This window comes from Dermacentor variabilis, chromosome 9 (assembly GCF_050947875.1).
Source record: "Dermacentor variabilis isolate Ectoservices chromosome 9, ASM5094787v1, whole genome shotgun sequence".
NCBI classification, from domain to species: domain Eukaryota; kingdom Metazoa; phylum Arthropoda; class Arachnida; order Ixodida; family Ixodidae; genus Dermacentor; species Dermacentor variabilis.
The window spans coordinates 140,101,367-140,122,159 of NC_134576.1; the positions used below are offsets into that span (position 1 = coordinate 140,101,367).

Below are 20,793 nucleotides of genomic sequence, written 5' to 3' on the forward strand. Positions count from 1 at the left end.
TGCACACACAAGGCAACATTGGGTTTCTACTAAATGTGAAGGATAGATGTGCATGCGAGCATGAACGCTGTGCGCGATGGCAGGATGCGCATAGAAACAGTTCGTGGGCTGTGCATCCTGCTACAGGTTTTACTGAGTTTGTTGTGGTGTTCCAACACGCACACAGTATATTCGTCGCACAACATGGCCTCGCAAACGCAAGCTTGTTGCTCTGCAAACGGATGGGTGGACCATTATGGCATATCCCTGTGCTTTCACGATGAACAAGTCGTTCACTACAACGCGAAAGTGGTGAGCGGCCTTCACTGCAGGAACTTCAGCTTCTATGTTGAGTCTTTTGTCATTTCGGGTTCCATCAAAGCAAATTACATGTAAAAGAGGGAAATGCAAGAAGAGCAGCATGACACAATATTTTATGTACTTGTGTGGCAATCCTGTGTGGTCGAGCGTGGCCAAAATGTGGCCTTGAAAAGGCTGCATTTGCCCACACGAACGAGTCCAGCTTGTCACAACCGCCATTATCCTGTATGTCATCATTGGTTCGGTAAGCACGATCATTGTTGCCTACACTAAGTGATACAGCTCACCATGACAGCGCTGTAGCATATGAGTGCGGAAAATAGGCAGCTAGTCATGCAAGTGCTGTACGGTTCTTAAAATATGCTGACTGGTGAATGAGTCGAAGCTTCTGCACTTAACTGCTACAATGAAGGTGAAATAAGGGTGAACGGTTTGCATAACTACATAGAAGGCGAGTTTTCAGGTAAAGTAGGTGCACTGAACACTATATTGAGTGTTGTGCACTTGTCATCTACGGGGTTGTCCACTATTAGGAGGAACATGGCGCAGCGTGGCTGCAGAGTGCCTCAATGTCAGTGCCGTTTTCTGTACAGACTGGCGACACCATTTGACCAGGCCCGCACCGTACCTCCGTCATATTGTGTCGGAGCTGTTGAAGCAGCCGTACATGTGCGTGCAGTCACGTGTGGCGCGATTCTGTTGCCCAGCGTTTTAAATTTACTGTGCTGGGCACGCGCTTGCGAAGTTGATTTTTCGGGCTCGCGATGTCGTATGAAAGGTGCGTGACCAATTTGATAGCTAAAAATACGCCGTCATACTTGATTTCTGAGTAGATTTGTGTACCAGCTAAATGGAAAAATGAAACCTATGTCTCACATTTTCCCGCGACCCAGAACGCAGCAAGAAGTCCATGAGAACCTTGTTCTGCTTAGCCATTATGCTTAAATTTGTGTCTTCACGTGAAACGGTTTTCGGGAAGTTTTCTGCTGCACTATATAGGCGTTTGCCGTCTATATAATTTAATCAAGGTGATCAGAAGCCTGCTCAAACTCAACGTGTCATTACCAACAATCCCATGCACTGAGCATCTGAACTTTCAGAAAATGTTCTTTGGGAGTTTTATTGCCGTTCAGCATTTATACTTGCACTGGTTGTGCCAGTCAGATGTAACGAGAGGGATGGAATAGGGAAGACCGCCGTAGGTGTAAACTTCGACTGACCTGTTCAAATATTTATAAGTATATAACTTGAGTTTTGCTTTGTCAATGTTCTTAAGTTGATGTCCATGGCCTGTTGCGGCTTCAGGAAGGTGAACGTCTTGGTGAGCTGCCTTGAACTGCGTTTCGGTTTCCTTCCTCTGGTTTACTCAAGTGACAGCTATATATTTTGGCAATAAGCATTTCCCTTCTTTTAGTAAGATGCTTCTCTTTTTCACATTGCTGCGCTCATCATGGATCGTTGCATAAGAGAAGGTAAAGCAAATGTTTTTCAGAAAGATATCTTGGGACTATACTTATACAGGCAGAAAATGTTATATTGTACTGCAGGCCAGAAAATTTCACGAGACGCACGAATGGGCTTATACTTTAGGCCAGATGACACTGTTAATTTATCAGTGTTTAAAGATCGCACACTGCGCCTTGCTTTTCACTTATTGAAAAGAATACCATGGTTCTACGTGCCAAAACCAAGAACTGATCATTAGGCATAGTCATCAGGTACCTCGAAATAATTTTGTCCCCCTGGGTTTAATGTGCACCTAAATTTAAGTACACGTGCGTCTTTGCATTTGGCCCGGTTTGAAATTTGGCAGCTACGGCCGTGATCGAAACCACGACCTTGAGCTTGAATTTTGACATTCGCAGAGTGTATCTCTGCAAATATAACACTGTTTTCGTCTACGTAGTCTATAATTCTTACCTTTCACACACACGATTTTATCTCGATGAATACAGTACCTTCAGTAATTGGTAACACTGCCATGTTCACTCTGTTTCGTCTTATACGTTTCCACGTCATTACGCAGCTAAAGTTTTACGGCCGAAAGTTGCGTCATATTTTCGAAGGACCTTTAAAACCTTTGGTACACACCATATGCGTCAACCTTGTTTTCGAAACAAATTTGTAAGTGAAAGCACGGTAAAATGGACTACTTACCTGCTGGGCTCGAAACTTATTCTAATTTTTCTTCATGTAAGAGTTCAAACTTTTGTTTCTAAGGTGACATGTAAATATTGCAATCCGCGTAGTCACACAAAACGGGAAAATTTGAAATTTTGACACTGTCAGAGCGCAGAATCTAAATTGCCAGTGATCGTCATTGCTCGCCTTGACGTGTTCCGACACAATATGGCGGCACAACCGGACGTGTCGCCACCCTGTACGGAGAAGCGTGGCATCGACGCACCCTATGGCCGCGCTACGCGGAGCGCCAACGCACACGGCGCTTCTCTGCACGTCCCAATGACGGCCAAAAACTAGTGTTGCCTGACTGCAGCATAAGGTTGCCAGCCTTATGCAAATTCGCTATATAGTAGACTTACGCTAATTCGACCCTGACGGGATCGGCGAAATCCGTCGAATCATATAACGGATAAGAAAACGCCAAAACCAACTGCTGATTGATTTGGCAGCACTTGCCAAATTTTACAACGTCCTTGAATCAAATGCGTGCCCGCTTTCTGTGTCCGAAGTAGAAAAATAATGTAGGAATGACATTAAAGCTCCTAAACGAGCTAGAAATCTAACCCGCACCCTATTTTTTAGCAAGAAAAAATTGTTGCACATTGACAGCCGGTTTTCTAAAGTCAACTTCGCCACACGGTATTTTAAAAGTCAGGTCCGCCACAACACACCAGTGTCATGCGGTAAAGCATATGATTGTTGCGAAGGCGGTTCTGGTTTTGTGCGCGATTCCACCGCGCAAGCAATTTTAGTCCCAACATTCTCTTTTTAAAAAAGAAAGGCGCGCGTTATAATCAGGTAAACACAGTAATCAGACGTTGTGAGCTACGGGCATTACTTAAATACCTTCTCAGGGCAGGTCACAAATAGGCATTTTCGACGCATTGACACGCTGCCATTAAAGGCGTAAGTATCGGGCTCCCTATAGAGGTCAGGCGCGTAAGTACTGACTGTTCAAGTTCGAATTATCCAGCGATGGCAATTTTAGGGTCAAAATAACGAAAATTTTGGCCCATAGAAATGTATGCGCACTGGCCAGAACCTTTGGTCAGGATCGAATTCAAAAAAAGAAAAGATCGAATTAACAGGAGTCAAATTAACGGAAGTCTACTGTATCATGAAACTATAATGCATGTTGTGGTGACTATGCGACATCATGGCAACATCCTACATTGTTCGCACATACGAAATGTACAGTATTTATACATTGCCTACAAAGAGCTACAAAACTGAACTGTAAGTGCTTGAGTGAAAGTCACACTTTAATGCCGTGCTTCAGTGTCAGTGAATGCCATAGGGAAATGCTAGAAGGCAAATGTTCCAACACTTAGCTGTTGCCAGTATACCTACAGCCTAACGCACACAACTGCCTTAATGGCACCACCAAACGGCCATTTTTCTCTCACGTAATGACAAAATTTTGTCACTCGAAAACATGTTTAGATGACAGAGACCACTGTGCAATAAGAAACTAGAACAAGCATTATACATTAGCAGAACAGTAGATATCAAACTCAGACAAGTAATATCTCTGGTAAGTTCAAACAAAACTCAAAAGCTTGTTTTCCTTGCCATGTTTTCAATGCATACTGAAAGGAGGCAAGCCAAAAAAATATTTTGCTATATCAATTTTCTACTTTCCAGGTGTAATGGGATGAGGCTAATACATGCCCTATTAGAGTTTGTTGATAAAGTATGGGTAGTCAAATAAAACGTTTGGCACTCAAGGTGCTGTGTGTGTTGATGGGTGTCACCACAAATTGGTGCCACCATCAAGTTGTCATCAATGCAAATGGTCAGTATGCATATACACCACATATGTATATGCCTGGTTCCAGAGCTGTTCAAATGTTAAGATATGGGTGGGTCTGGCCTATTTAGAAACACATGTCAACCATTGATAGTGCACAAAGACACATACAGTGCTATCCTATCAGTGCTCCTTTACATCTTTTCCTTTGTGTGCTGCAGCTTTAACTGTTCAAACATAACCAGGTTTGCAAATACTATTTTAACTTTATTTTATTCGATACCAGATAATACACTGTCCTGATATTTTAAAGAAACATAATTAGTCCCTGTGAGTTAGAGTGAATCCGAGTTGACTGTGATAGGAACAAAGCGCTGCAGTACTGAAGTAGGAACAATGCATATGTACACAACTTGCAACTGAGGCACTCAAAATGGTTTATAATATCTTTATACTGCTCAAATCGGTTATCACATGGGATTGGCACAGAACACAAACAAACATATACAAGCTCTTATTTCATTGTATTTTATCCCTCATATGCTCTGGAGCAAATTCTTACAAAAGAAATAAAAAAAAAGGAAAGAAAGAAACAATCAGACTCATGTTAGTTTAGACTGATAATTCAAAACTAATTCAATTTGCCAACGAGGCCCTGTTAAGATGATATCATTGCTTTTGGTTTTTGCACCAGGACGAATTTATATTAAAACTTCAGCTTTATTCACAAAACTGTGCTGCTCATGGAGGTGAAAAATTGTCTTGTGCAGAGCTTACCATAGCTTGCACATTTCTGTGAACTCATTTGCTTCATTGAACTCGTGACAAAGAAGAGGGTATTTTCAGGGCACAGAATCCTGCAATTTATGCCCTGAGCACTTTAACTGCTGATTGAAAGTATTATAAATGTGAAAAAAATGAGAATAATAAATGTACAACACAGGAGCATGCACTGTCCAATGCAACACACATGAAAGAGAAAATATATTCAAATGATGGCTTAAGGCCTATATTGTGAAATTGGTAAGGTAGATCGAACTTAGTGCAGCTCAGTATGAAAGCTTCACATGCAAAGCTCTACAGTAAGCTAAGTGTCTCTTTAACAATAGCTAATGGCTCGACCCAGCCCTGGAATGACGTCATTTCTAGGCTGTTTAACAAATATAAGATGTGCTTCCATAGAATGTATAATGTAAAGGGTATCGCATAAGCACTGCATAAAAGCAAGGAAAAGTACAAAGTCATTAACAACATAGGGACAATGCAAATATATATTTAGTGTCTAAAATAGACAAAAAAAGAGAAACGAGAAATCAGATCCCAACATTTCTAGTCAGTTCAGTAAAACACAGGATCACTGTCGGGTTAGAAAGCATTTGAAGAACTGCAGCTCAGTTGCCTTTTAGGGAGCCTTGTATTTTGTTTTCATTATTCCCTGATTTATTCTTGTTTTCTTTTAGGCACAGTAATGACTCAGTAGCGAGTGAGCACTTGTATGTGTCCACTTTCTCTTGTGTCATCTTGGTCCTTCACTTTCTCAATAATGACATACCAATTAGTATAGTCATGGATAGTACCTGTAACAGCTGTTGCTGTGAAGATTGCTGTGGTGCCATGCAAAAGGAACCAAGTGAGCAGCTGAAGTCATAAAATGAGTACAAAATTGCACCTGACAACTAAATCTGAGCTTTGGCCCTGCATTTCGCTATTAAGTGCACTGAGGCAGCCCCACTACAGTGGGCAAGCAGTAGCAGTGTGGCCATCTGTTCTGTAGTGGCGCTGTGCGGCCTCCACATTTTGAAACAAGGCGATACCACATTTCCTGCAACCATAACCTTCGATGTTACCCATTCTGCATTTTGTTCCGTCATCGCTGTACACCACATCAACAGCACCGTGCGTGATGTGAAAACTTTTTCCTGCTGCCTCACTGCTTGTGAAGCTTGCACTTTGCTCCTTGTCTTTGTCCTTCGTAGGCTTCACCGGTTCCTCGTACTTGCTCTCATTATCGGTGGAACAATCCTGAATATTAGTGTGGTTTCTGATTGTGGTTTCAGAAGCAGCAGCACCTGATGTGGAGCCAGGGGACACATTGTGCAGGTTCGAGTCACAAGTGCTCGAATCTAGAGCAGTCAGCTCCTGCGAAGTGTGCAAGGAATTGGCGTTGTCTGCTGCTGGTTGAGAAGGTGGAAAGCACAACATCCGTGCAGCAGACGGCATATTCTCACATTGTGTAATAGCTAGCGAAGAAGTTCTGCCTGCAGGAACTGATATTGCTGTGGCAACTGTAGAGGAAGAACTTTTGATGCACACTTTCATGGTCTCCTGCTGGTGCCCAGGATCTAAAGCACGCTGAAGCATAGACTGAGCCCTTCTGTGCTTTTTCCCACTGTCATGTGCCTTCATGTTCATCACACCGGAAATCAGCGTCTTGCAAATGTCACACCAAATGTAATTATTCGCTGGAGATGAAGAGTCTGTCCTAGAGAAGCATCGCACGCTGTGGATACAGATGTCCCCGTGCTCTGCGTAGCTTGCTGGCCCTGTGAATCTTTTTTGGCATGTCCTGCACTGGTATGGTCCACTGTTTGGCTGTGGAGAAAATGAAATAGCACTGATGTGAAAGAACAGAGTGAGCGGGAACCACTACACTCTATCAAGACTGTAAGAATATTCAACACATGTGCATCTAAACGATTGTGCTAGAGGAACCTCATTTTTTTTATGTACGCAAAAAAGTGAAAATGAAAGTGCTTGTGAAGATCTTTGTGCAAGGCCTGTGTATGCCTTACATTAGAGCAAATTTGGTGAGAAGTTCTGCAGCACTCTCGCCGATGGAAAGCAAGCATATGAGATTGAAGCAGAGGTTTACCATGCCCAAATGAGGACAAATTATCAGTATGCCTTTCCAAGCATGCACTGCTGTAATTAATCTACGCACTATTGCTTTCCATCAACAGATGTGGCAGCATCAACTTTTCCCACAGAAATTAAGAAAGTTCAGTGAGGACTGAAAGCTTTTTTTGAAGCATGGTGATTGACCATCACTGCACAGGTTGTTACTCAATGGCATTCCTTCCTTGCAATCTATCTGCACTATTTTTCAATGCACTACATTGTAGCTCTTAATTCAAGACACCAGTAGCTCTGCCCTGATGTCGAACAAGAGCCACGCAGCCTCTTGTACAGCAGAAAGTTACAGACGTGTAGAAGATAGTGGGAAAAAAAAAAGAATTGGCATAAAGAGCAGCCAGAGAATACAGAAGTTACAATGTCGTCCTATGAGAAAAAACTGAAGAGGCTATGTAGAGTTCCACAAGAAATCAAGGATTCTAACATGAAAATTACATGTCAAATTCCTGAAATTTTTTTGCCAAATGGTTTATTTACTAGCATAAAGTCCACCTTTGTATAAGGCCCACACTCCTACTTTGCAGCATGAAAATTTGAAAAAAAAAAAAAGAAACGTTTTAGTAAGTGTCACGAGTGTATGTGTGTGCTAGTCAGCATGGTTACTGTGACAGAACTTTTTGAAGTTTTGATTCCTGTGCATGATGGTCTACCAATGGGTCACTTGTCATATCCCTCTGGTGCATCGTAGCCCAGCAGTGATTCACCAGGGGGTTGTGCTTCTTTGAAGTTTCCGTTGAAGTAAATGGGATATAATAGGGTTCAGTGATGTTAGGAGGACAAAAGAAGCATATACAGTGCTAAAAAGCGGGCACGTCCTGTGCTACCAGGGCTTAGCGGAGCGACGAGAACTAGGAGTCGGATTCCTGACTAATAAGGACACAGCTGGTAACATACAGGAATTCTATAGCATCACCGAGAGGGTGGCAGGTCCTGTAAAACTTCATAAGAGGTACAAATTGAAGGTCATACAGGCCTACGCCCCTACATCCAGTCATGATGACCAGGAAGTCGAAAACTTCAATGAAGACGTGGAATCGGCGATGGGTAAAGTCAAAACAAAATACACTATAGTGATGGGTGACTTCAATGCCAGGGTAGGTGAGAAGCAGGCTGGAGAAAAGTTAGTGGGGTAATATGGCATAGGTTCTAGGAATAGCAGGGGAGAGTTATTAGTAGAGTTTGCAGAACGGAATAATATGCGGATAATGAATACGTTCTTCCGCAAGCGGGATAGCCGAAAGTGGATGTGGAGGAGCCCGAATGGCGACACAAGAAATGAAACAGACTTCATACTCTGCAATGACCATAGGATGGTAAGAACTTGAATTAGCCTAGACTTGAGGAGGGAATGGAAGAAACTGGTACATAAGAAGCCAATCAATGAGTTAGCGGTAAGAGGGAAAATAGAGGAATTCTGGAGAAAGCTACAGAACAGATATTCGGCTTTAACTCAGGAAGAGGACCTTAGTGTTGAGGCAATGAACGACGATCTTTTGGGCATCATTAAGGAGTGTGCAAAAGAAGTTAGTATTGACTTCATCAGACAGGATACCGGTAAGCTATCGCAGGAGACGACAGATCTGATTAAGAAACGCCAATGTATGAAAGCCTCTAACCCTACAGCTAGAATAGAACTGGCAGAACTTTCCAAGTTAACCAACAAGCGTAAGACAGCTGACATAAGGAAGTATAATATGGATAGAATTGAACATGTGCTCAGGAAAGGAGGAGGCCTAAAAGCAGTGAAGAAGAAACTAGGAATAGGCAAGAATTAGATGTATGTGTTAAGAGACAACGCCAGCAATATCGTTACTAATATGGATGAGATAGTTCAAGTGGATGAGAAGTTCTATAGAGATTTATACAGTACCAGTGCCACCAACGCCGATACTGGAAGAGAGAATAGGCTAGAGGAATTTGACATCCCACAAGTAACACCGGAAGAAGTAAAGAAAGCCTTGGGGGCTATGCAAAGGGGGAAGGCAGCTGGGGAGGATCAGGTAACAGCAGATTTGTTGAACGGTGGTGGGCAGATTGTTCTAGAAAAACCGGCCACCCTGTATACGCAATGCTTCATGACCTCGAGTGTACCGGAATTCTGGAAGAACGCCAACATAATCCTAATCCATAAGAAAGGGGGCACCAAAGACTTGAAATATTATAGACCGATCAGCTTACTGTCTGTTGCCTACAAAGTATTTACTAAGGTAATCGCAAATAGAATCAGGAACGCCTTAGACTTCTGTCAACCAAGGGACCAGGCAGGATTTCGTAAAGGCTACTCAACAATAGACCATATTCATACTATCAATCAGGTGATAGAGAAATGTGCAGAATATAACCAACCCTTATATATAGCTTTCATTGATTACGAGAAAGCATTTGATTCAGTCGAAACCTCAGCAGTCATGGAGGCATTACGGAATCAGGGTGTAGACGAGCCATATGTAAAAATACTTAGATATATATATAGTGGCTCCACAGCAACCGTAGTCCTCCATAAAGAAAGCAACAAAATCCCAATAAAGAAAGGCGTCAGGCAGGGAGATACGATCTCTCCATTGCTATTCACAGCGTGTTTACAGGAGGTGTTCAGAGACCTGGATTGGGAAAAATTGGGGGTAAGAATTAATGGAGAATACCTTAGTAACTTGCGATTCATTGATGATATTGCCTTGCTTAGTAACTCATGGGACCAATTGCAACGCATGCTCACTGACCTGGAGAGGCAAAGCAGAAGGGTGGGTTCAAAAATTAATCTGCAGAAAAGTAAAGCAATGTTTAACAGTCTCGGAAGAGAAGAACAGTTTAAGATGGGTAGCGAGGCACTGGAAGTGGTAAGGCAATACATCTACTTAGGGCAGGTAGTGACCGGGAATACGGATCATGAGACTGAAATAATCAGAAGAATAAAAATGGGGTGGGATGTGTTTGGCAGGCATTCTCAGATCATGAACAGCAGGTTGCTATTATTCCTTAAGAGAAAAGTGTATAACCCCCAGCTGTATCTTACCAGTACTCACGTACGGGGCAGAAACCTAAAGGCTTACGAAAAGGGTTCTATTTAAATTGAGAACACAACAAGCTATGGAAAGAAGAATGATGGGCGTAACGTTAAGGGATAAGAAAAGAGCAGATTGGGTGAGGGAACAAAGGAGAATTAATGACATCTTAGTTGAAATTAAGAAAAGGACATGGGCATGGGCAGGACATGTAATGACGAGGGTAGATAACTGATGGTCATTAAGGGTTACAGACTGGATTCCAAGGGAAGGGAAGCGTAGCAGGGGGCGGCAGAAAGTTAGGTGGGCGGATGAGATTAAAAAGTTTGCAGGGACAACATGGCCACAATCAGCACATGACTGGGGTAGTTGGAGACGTATCGGAGAAGTCTTTGCCCTGCAGTGGGCATAAACCAGGCTGATGATGATGATGAAGTTTCCTGAATGTGCATAAAGATGGCACTCCGACACGTCTGATCAGAAACAGCGAGGATTTTACAGTCCACTATTTTTTAACAAAAATTTCTCTTGCACACTGCACGAAAGCTCTGTGCAGCCGCAAGAAGGGAATAACTGCGGCGACCTATCCTTGACTCACGTCGCAGTGAACGTGTTAATTTCCACAAGCAGCTACTATATGGCACAAGTTGCTTTTCTGCCAATGATGGCGTCATTGTACCTGCTTGGATCATGCTGAACAGAGTCAGCACGCTTCGACAGAATTAGCTGTGCTGCAGCTCATTACTTCGATGCATTGTGCTTTTGGGCAGATGAAAAGGGCATTGCGCTGCGGGGTGTGTGCATGTGGATATTGAATGCATGGCATGCAGCAGTTTTGTTTGAGGTTGTCATCAATAGCTTAAAGCTGACAGGAATCTCAAAGAGTATGGTTGGCACAGAGGATGACCACATTTGGTGGGCTCCAATGAGGTCAGCTAAAGAAGGATGAGAGCAGTAGTACCGGCGAGGGCGCTGGATACAATGTGTTCATAGTCGGCCACCAATGGTTGTGTTATTCCGCACAGCAGTTGGAATGCTGTTCGGGGTTTCAGTAAGTAGCCATAGGCCTTCCTTGTGTAAGGCCCTCACCTTGTGCAAAATCCATTAAAGGAAGAGTGGGCCTTTCATGAGTAAATACGGTATCTGTACTCCTTTAATTTAATGCTTTTTTTTTTTTTTGTCTGTCGTATCCTGTCTACATAACAATATTCAGCTTCCCTGCAGAAACATTTCTTCATTTGAAAGAGTTTCATTCCGATTTTATTCCCGATACCAGTAGCTCTATTTTGATGGGAATAAAATGTAAGAACACTCATTAATTTGCATTAATGCACACATTAAATAATCCCAGTTGGCCAAGGATAATCCAGAACCTTCCACTAAGGTATATTTCACAAACCAACTGCTGCAATGGGATATTCAGTTCCCTCAGTCATTAAATCGATCTATCTATCTGTCTGTCTGTCTTATAATTTTAAAGTACCCATAAAGGCTCTCTTCTGAGAGTATCACAAAGGTGGATGAAGGGGGAGAGGGCAATAAAATCATGTAATACATACATACAAACATATTTGCAGGCATAGCATCAAACAGCAAAAAAAAAAAAAAAAAAAAAAACAAAGAAGAAAGATGAGATCACAAGTTAAGCAACAGCAAATTTCTGATAAACGTATATTGCATGTAGCAGACACAGAAATACAAATATGTAGGTATGTACATCATGCCTAATAGAACTGTACAACTTAAAGAACAAAAGAAACACAAAAACAAAAAAAACAAATGCATGAAATGCATCAACAGGCATCACTCATAAGCTCATGGAATTTATGCAGGTCAAGAACAGTGAGTATGTCAGGCGACAGATTATTTCAATTGATTATCATTCTAGGTATGGAATGGGCAAAATGGTGTGTTTGACATGAGAAGTGCTTTATCTCACAGGAATGATCGCGTTGAGGGAAGATTACGGAAGGAGTTTGAAAGAAGTGTTCATGCGGCAAGTTGTGATAGTAAAGCTTACGAAGAAGTGACAGCCAAGTTATTTGTCAGTGGCATGCAAGACTCGAGTTCAGCAAGCCTTTTTAGTGCAGTTACAGTTGAGTGTCATGAATAATAAAAAGATGAAAGTCACTTTAGCATACACTAGAGAGGATGAAGGCTGACATGCTAAGAGACAATTTTTAGATTACCTGACAGTCTCATTTGAATATGTTAAATTCTATTACTTGTTTTCTTCTAACAAAGGTCATGGGTTTGCCTGCCATCAATGGTGCCACTGAACTTTGGTCTCACCGAAGGTCGAGGGTTCAATGTGCTCCAAAGGTGGCGAGTTCAAGTGCCATAATTGACTTTGCCTTAGTTAACACCAAAGTCACGTATTGGACTACCACCAATGGTCGTGGGTTCGACCATCAATAGTGGCACCACCAATTTTGGTGCCATTGAATTTTGTCCCATCAAAGGCCATGGGTTCAAGTACTTAATTAACTTTATCTTAATTAACTGTGTCTTAATTAACACCATAGCTCGTGGGTTCCACTCCCACATGTTCGTGGGTTCGACCATCAATGGTGGCACTGTCAATTTCGGTGCCATTGAATTTCTGTCCCACCAAAGGCTGAGGGTTCGACTCCCACCAGAGGCTGCGGGTTTGAGTGCCTTAATTAATTATGCCTTAATTAACACCAACGGTCGTGGATGGGAGCATCAATTGTGGTGCCATTGAATTTTGGTGCTATAACGCTGGACGGTCAGTTTCTTAGGCGAGAGCCTTAAGCAGCTTGTCATGCGATGGCCTTGAAAAAAAAAAATTTGACGTCTAGTCAAGTGGTACAAAAAAACCCATGTGACCTCTGAGTGAGCGGCGGGTGGACAGGGGAACGAGTGGCATGTGCAGAAAGAAAAACAGGTGTTGCGTCGCGGACGTCATGCGGCGGCGGTTGTGGCAAGTCGACTGCGAAGAGAGAGAGAGAGAGAGAAAGAGAGAGAGAGATGGCGATGGAGGATGCTCAGCCGGGGCCTAGCGGATTGTGCAAGTGGGTCTCGCAAGTACACCATGGCTGATGATGCTCGCCAAGCAAGAAACAAAGTGGTGGGAGCAAGCTGTTTGACTGCAAGTGCTGCTTTCCCCTGCTGAGAGGATGCAAGGTAATTGCATTCGGCTTGTGTTACCCATGTGTAACACTTACTGCCGACAAGCATGCTTTGCCTTTAGGTTGTGCATTAAGTGTTTGCATGTGTCGTTGAGGAGGTCGACCTGAAGCGACCACACATGTACTTCACACTGCGGCTCGTTATGTCTTGCGAGAATTCTGACCCCTCCGATCATATAACTTAATGCATTACCAAGTGTACCGCAGGCTTTTGCCTTCAAGTGTTACAGGAGTGTAACATGCTGCCGAACTTTTCGTTAATGCTGGACAACGGATTTTGCAACCCATAAGGCACTCAAGGCTTTTTCACTTATAGATCAATTGGACAGCACGGTTCTGCAGGGATTTAATGTCGTCAGTTAGAAATGTGTGGTCAGGGTCCCAAATAGCTGATGCGTATTCAACTTTCAGGTGGATTGGGGTGACATATACCGGTCTGCACAAATGTGAAGGAGCATGCTTCATGTTCTGTTTCAGCAAGCTCAGTGAACGGTTTTCTGAAGCTGGAGTGTGCTCAATGTGTGTTTTCCATGTTAAATTTGAAGTTAAATGAATACCAAGCTGGTGTGAATATGGCAGGCATTATCAAATCCTGACTGGGAACTTACCACTGTCATATAAAAGAAAAATATGCATTACACCAGTGCTAACATATAAGGCAGAAACTTGGAATTTAACAACGAAGCTCGAGAACAAGTTAAGGACCGCGAAAAGAACAACAGACCGAAAAATACTAGGCGCAACGGAGGCAGCAAGAGAGCAGTGTAGACCAGAGAGCAAACGGGGATAGCCAAAATTCCAGTTGACATAAACAGAATAAAGATGGAGCTGCTGGGAAGACCATTTAATATGCAGGGTACATAACCAGTGGACCATTAGAGTCACAGAATGGGTGCCAAGGGAAGGGAAGCATAGCCAAGGATAGCAGAACATTAGGTAGGGCGAGAAAGTATGAAATTTGCAGGTGCAAGTTGGAAACAGCTAGTGAAAGACAGGGGTAATTGGAGATCGCTGGGAGAGGCCTTTATCCTGTCAGTGGATATAAAAGTAGGCTGCTACTGCTGATCTCCAATTACCCTTGTTCTGTGCCAACTGATTCTAACTTGTACCTGTAAATTTCCTAATTTCATCACCCCACCTAGTCTTCTGCCGTCCTTGACTGCGCTTCCCGCTCTTGGCACCCATTCTGTAACTCTGATGGTCGACCAGTTATCCATCCTACATATTACATACTGTGTACAAAACAAAAGAAGATATTTCATCTGTAGAGCAATCTTCAGGTCAATATTTCGTTCTGTAAGACTGTGAAGAAGCCTGTCATGAGGAACACGGTTGAAAGCCGTTGAGTAGTCAGGAAGACTATGACAACTTGACATGACAACTTAACCATCAACATGTAGTGATGATTGTAACTCATGGATGAATCCAGTTATAGTTGAGGGTCACATGAATAACCCCTGCAAAAACCAGGCTTGTATTTGTAGATGATAGATACATAAAGAGTTATAGCTCAGCAACTTTTCTACATCTGGAACTTTTCTATATGGTGACACAGTAATCTTTTGCACTGCACCTGCTGTCCTTTCCTGGACAGAAAAATTATCTCAGTCAGGGGCATGGCTAAAACGCTGCAATGAATCAATAAAGAATAAATAAATCATACCAGGATGATATTTCCCTCTTGTTAAGTCAGGATAACTGTTATAAAAGTTACTATAGCCTGATAGCAATGGAACTGCAGCAACAAAACCAACATGCGACCAAACAACAAACCAACCAATTGCGCTGCAGTATGTATAAATAAATAAATAAATAAATGCACCTTAAACTGACCTGTAGCATGAAGTCAGAGGAGTATGGAAGATTCCCATCAGACGCATTGTCAGGATTGTACAGTTGCACGGTTGTAATAGCAGTGCTTGACTTGGAGGCAGTCGGACTGGCCAAGTCACTGAGACTAGAAGGTGATTCCAGAGCTCTGGTTTCTTGATGCTTGTCCAAGGAATCAATGCTGGCTTGTAGTGACTGGACCAGATTTGAGGAGCTTGACAGAGACGGTAAGGGCCTCGAATCCTGTGTTGTGCTAACACTAAGCAGGGAAGTCATATCAGGGGAAACACTGAGAGACGTTACAATGGAAGGGGATGTGTTTGTGAGAGGACGTCTCGGAATGACTTGCTCACGCTTAAGTTGAGCTGCCATGGCATTTTTGTGCTTCTTACCATTGTCATGCTGCCTGAGGTTTACAGCCCCAGATATCTCAGTATTGCAAACATCACATTTAATATAATTGTCCTTTGTTCTGTCTGGAATACCTCTGGTGGAAAAAAGTTTATGATGCCTGTTGCTGTCCCTGTGTTCTGCATAGCTTGCTGGTCCTGTGAAGTTCTTGTTGCATGGTATGCACTTATATGGTTCATCGCTGAGCTGCAGAAAAAAAAAAAAAATGTTATGCCATGCTTAGCAGCGTTGGCGTGAATGAAGAAGACCAGCAGCAACCAGGGTGCAACAGCACAGTGTATCCCATGTGGCTAGAAGGCAGCCGGCATGCAAGTTAGCAACTTCCTTTGTCTAATAATGTTATACCTTAGATGGACTTTTACTGACTGGAAAAGACACCCACAGGCACTCTGAATTGGTTTTCCTGTTGCCCCGAATCTTAGTGATCTTTTCCAAGCTCCACCAGAGAGTGTACTTCGTATTTGAATTGAAAACACCAATGTTTTAAGAACTCTAAAGCGAAGCTTTCTTTGCGAACCCTCAAGGACCTTTCTGACCATGGCTGCTGGCTGGGTAGGTGCTGCTGCTGTCTTGCTGAATAGCTTGCACACAGGACAGTACTACCATTTCTACTCCCTTACAGGTGTCTATGTTGCCGGCCTCATTTTCTATGAAATTACTCAGTGATAAAACAAATGATACCTAAACATTCTCATTACAACTAATATACAACATCAAGAGTACAATTCCTTTAATAAAGCAAACCTTTCTGACCTTTCCATCCCCATTTTCCTCACCTTTAAGCCATAATCACACACATATTTCTACTGTATCAATGCCAACTACCTGTTTGAGATTATTACTGCATGTTGATGATGATTTCCATACTATGGCACATACCAACAATGGGATCGATGAAGAATTGGGCGGTGTACTTAAATTAAGTAAGAAGAAATGAATACATAGAAGGCAATAAAAGAGTTGTCACATGGTGTACCATGCTTGCATGACAGCACATGTGTGCACGCCAGTTTCCTTTATGCCAGGGGTGCAGGAATGAAATGCACAAAACTGGTAGCATTTCAATAACCACTCCACAAAAGTGTCACTTCACATAGATTTAAAACAGTGTGTTGGATCCGATAAATATATATTAGATTCCTGGACAACTTCTTTATTTTGCTTAACTAAAACCTTAACTTACTTAACATGCATGTTGCTGATATTCTAACCACCATTTGCAAGTATTCTGATCCCCTAGAACGAATTTGTGAGCTTCCTGTTTAGGGGGAGGTCAGATTTCTGGAGGAGGAGGAGGAGGACGAGGAGGAAAAACATTAAAAAAGAAAAGAAAGGACAAGCACATTATGTTTCATTTTAGAAGTGACCACAACTCTAGGTGTTGCGAAACTTGAAGAACAAAGCCTTTTCTACCCTTTTTTGTTAGCATCTGAAATGAGTGAAAAGAAGTATCGTTAACCTGACTTTCCAAGATGTTCTGCTAAAATCCAGCCTTTATTTGATGGAACAAGTCCTTGTGCAAGAACCAGCTCATTTATCAAAAGCTGGGTATCTCATTAATATGCAGATTGTTGTTTGAGAAAGTGCTTCGAAAACTAACCACCCATAGTGATAAGCACATCGGTCATACACATAAAGTAGCCATAGTTTCATGCTTCACAATATTCACCACAGCAGGTAATGCACAGGTATTAGTAACACCTTCTGCTCCTAAAAAACTTGTTAGCCTGTGCAACAGAAGCATGCCTAGAAAAGGACACCACAATGGTTGCTGGAGCATAAATACAGGCATGCTGATAGCGTCGAACATCTGGTATATTGAATTCTTTTGAGCTGCAGCAAATAGTGCATCAGGTAGTTCACTAGATACTCATATGATCGCTCCAGGGAGCGCAGAAGCAACATGCACAAATCGAAGGATGCTCTTTTTGCTACTCATCGCAGCACATGCGGTTGTCAGCTAGTTTTAAGAAGATTTCAAGAAGACAAGCTAGTAAGAGAAATTACTGAGGCTGAAATGACCGACAGGCTGGGCATGTGATGATCACCTTACCATTAGTTGGGTTATCAGAAAAGGAATTGGCATTCCTTTGGTTGAAAAGCCTATCAGTTCGTAAATGTCAGTGAGAAATGTGCACTTCCTTTGACATGCATACATATTACCTGTCCTGTTTCTTACTGGGGTTCTCACTGCATGCCCAGTTTTGTCAGCATTAAAGTACTGGCATGTTTTAGAGGGGCTGTACTCTAGATCTACTAGTGCCTCTTGTTGGTACTGGTAGATCTTATCACACTGGCTAATGCCAGTGATAAAAAAGTGCATGGCTGGCAAAATGGTGTCAGCAAAACTGTTGCCACTATTTTCTAAAATCACAAATGGCGACATTGCCGAGCTGTTCAGGTGCAGATTTCTGTAATCTACCCAGATGGGCAACTTTGTGAGCATCTATTGTTCTAATCCCCAATGCAAGAATAAGCTCGTCATGTAGACATACGTCCACCGCTGTTTCATACGAGCATTAGCTGAAAGGGTGCACATTGCATTACAGTACTTAGACCCTCTTACTGAAGAGAGCACATTTTACAACTCTATAAGGCAAAGCACAGCTGTCTGAACTTCTAAAACTTCTGCAGGCACCCCTTCTGCAGCAAAGCTTCTAATGTGCTCTCAGATTTTCAATAATGCAACTTCTTTTAACTAACATGTTGCAAGTGAAGCCTATCATTGATAAAATAGATGTGGTGGCACAGTGCAAAAACGTGAGACCAGATAAATTGTTGAAGCTCTCAACATTTAAGCGAAAAAAGGAAACTTGATAAATGCAACATTTTTCCATCAATCACGTTTAGTTTGCAAGGTAGTTTTATTTGAGAATCTTAACCAAGTTCCTTAAGAAAATTATGCCTCTTTGTTTCATTACAACTTTAATGCTTTTTTTCTAATAGGCTTTGTGGATAGTTAGATTGTGGCAGATTAACCTCCCACACAATTTTTTATTTAAATGAAGATACAATGCATGATAAATGCCAGAAACCACTAACAGTAATGTACATTTTAATTACATGTCCACATATTTTCACATAAGAACGAAAATACCTCCCCAAATTATACAAATTACATATAACTCTACACTCACGTTTAGTTTTGGGAGATGATCCACTTGTGCCCCTAATGGAAATTTTGAACTGCCTAGACAAAACTGGCATTTTGTGTAGGCTTTTGAGCAACACAGCTTTTGCTCCTTTTACTATGAATTGTCCAACACCTTGTGGCTGATGCAGCATGGTCTATTTTGACATTGCCCCATCAAACCCGATTCAAGTAACTAATGTGAGGTTCAAGAGGCAGATTATGTAATAGCTTACAGCGGGTTACACCTTAACATTGTACCTCAATCACAATACCAACTGCGATTGAGGGTTCTGAAATGAATTTTCACAGCCTTAAAGCATTTGACATGCAGTAAAATCTCAGTATAAGGAAATTTTTTTTCATTACACTCTTGTCCAAATGCAGGTGCTACTGCCAATGATCAAACCCACGAATTTGTTGGCAGCAGAGTGCAGCGACCACTCTGCAGTTTAGTGGATCAGCAAGGAAGATGCATGGACTAAAAAAATTGTGGAGTTTTATGTGGCAAAACCATGATCTCATTATGAGACACATCGTAGTGGGGGACTCTGAATTAATTTTGACAACCTGAGGTTTTTAATGTGTATCTACATTTTGCCCCCATCGAAATGTGGCCACTGTGGCCTTGATCGAACCCACAACGTTGGGCTTAGCAGCACAACATCATAGTCATAGGGCTACAGTGCTGGGTTAATACATGGACTGCATATGTGGGTATGCTAGACATGTATAAAAACAGGACACCTCTGCAATAAGCAATGAAAATTGTGACACTTTCTGGCAGCAGTAAGGAAGCAGCTTTAGGTTGACTGTGCACACTTTTTAGCATTGAAACCTTGTAAATAGTTTGCTGTCGCTTAATGTAGAGAACTTGTTCCATACAATCGGCCGGCGGGAATGTGGCCTTACATGTGCTAGCTGGTCGGCAGCATTTGGTGAACAGGATCCTACTAGGAGACGTCATCAGTTGTCTGCTATTTGTCAACAACGTATGTATGGAAAATCAGCTTTTAGAGAACTGGGTTAGATTTAGTTATGCATGAAAAGGTTTAAACCCGTGCTTAAAAAGACAACAGGACTGGCTGGTTCAGGGTGAACAAGTGGAGCAAAATGAAGTTGTACCCTCAAAACGTCAGTCCCCCTATACAACTAGCACTTTCGAGCGCGCTTAAATCGATACAAATACGGTGCTTCCACATGTCGTTTACAGTCACGCTCTACTTCCAACCTGTCATACTGAATCATGCCTCGCCCTTCGATCGCATTCGAAGAGTTCGATTGAGATAGCCTTTGAAACCTGGCAACCCGCATTTGATACTTACATATACATGTTTTAATTTAAAGAAAGTAGTACCGTTAAAAAATGTACGACCTACAAAACGATCATGCGTTCTGCGATTTCACTGACAGCCACACCATTCACGCAGCGTCGGAAAAATGCGGAAAAACCGCTGCATACGTCGCGTGCCAGAGTTTCCTGCATGCTTTGCTGCGCACAGCTAGCAAAAATGTTAGCAAGAAAGATATACTATGCTCTAAAATTAAGCATGCCGGCACAGCGCGGGAAAACACAAGATACAAACAAGCTGAGATACAAGTTCTAAAATTAGGCATGCCGGCTCAGCGCGGGAAAACACAAGATACAAACAAGCTGAGACACAAGTTGCGACATATCATTAAGCTAGGCGATCGCAATATAATGAAAAACAATTACCCGGGGTATCCTGGAAACCATGTTGAGTATGACCAAAGTGGTATGACGTAACGTTCTGAACAGCCGAACTGCTTTCAGCAGCTATCAGCTTACCGTTTCACTTGCACACCGGTTCAAGTCGTAAATGACAGCTTCAGCAGTTGACGAGCTATTTGTGAAGGAGACTGCGATCGGTAACAAGACAGTTAAGACTGTTTTTACCCAGATGCTGTAAGGCGCGGCCTCCGTATCGATATGTTGTTGGAGCGGATCTGCTGAGCCTGGTTGTCCCTACTAAACCCCCTGTTATGGGATTATGCGGCTCCATCCAATAGCGGCTTATTTGTCTTGTAAATAAAGCCGAAAATCAAAAGCGAAACCGAAACCTAATTGTGTGCCCCCAAAAGCCTTGAAAATGCATTTGA

The 20,793-nt window shown here is 42.4% G+C and overlaps 1 protein-coding gene across 2 annotated transcripts; it reads right to left on the reverse strand.

Moving 5' to 3' along the window:
• Positions 1–5,487: 5,487 nt before the first annotated feature.
• LOC142557687 (uncharacterized) lies at positions 5,488–20,698 on the reverse strand. 2 transcript variants are annotated; one of them, XM_075669709.1, is made up of 3 exons: positions 20,483–20,698; positions 15,135–15,728; positions 5,488–6,826 (listed from the first exon to the last, which is right to left on the reverse strand). In XM_075669709.1, the coding sequence occupies exons 2-3, from the start codon at positions 15,501–15,503 to the stop codon at positions 5,966–5,968; spliced, it is 1,230 nt and encodes a 409-aa protein (XP_075525824.1). In that variant the 5' UTR covers positions 15,504–15,728; positions 20,483–20,698; the 3' UTR covers positions 5,488–5,965. The 2 variants fall into 2 exon arrangements, with proteins under 2 accessions (XP_075525824.1, XP_075525823.1); XM_075669708.1 differs by having other exon boundaries at positions 20,390–20,698.
• Positions 20,699–20,793: the final 95 nt, after the last annotated feature.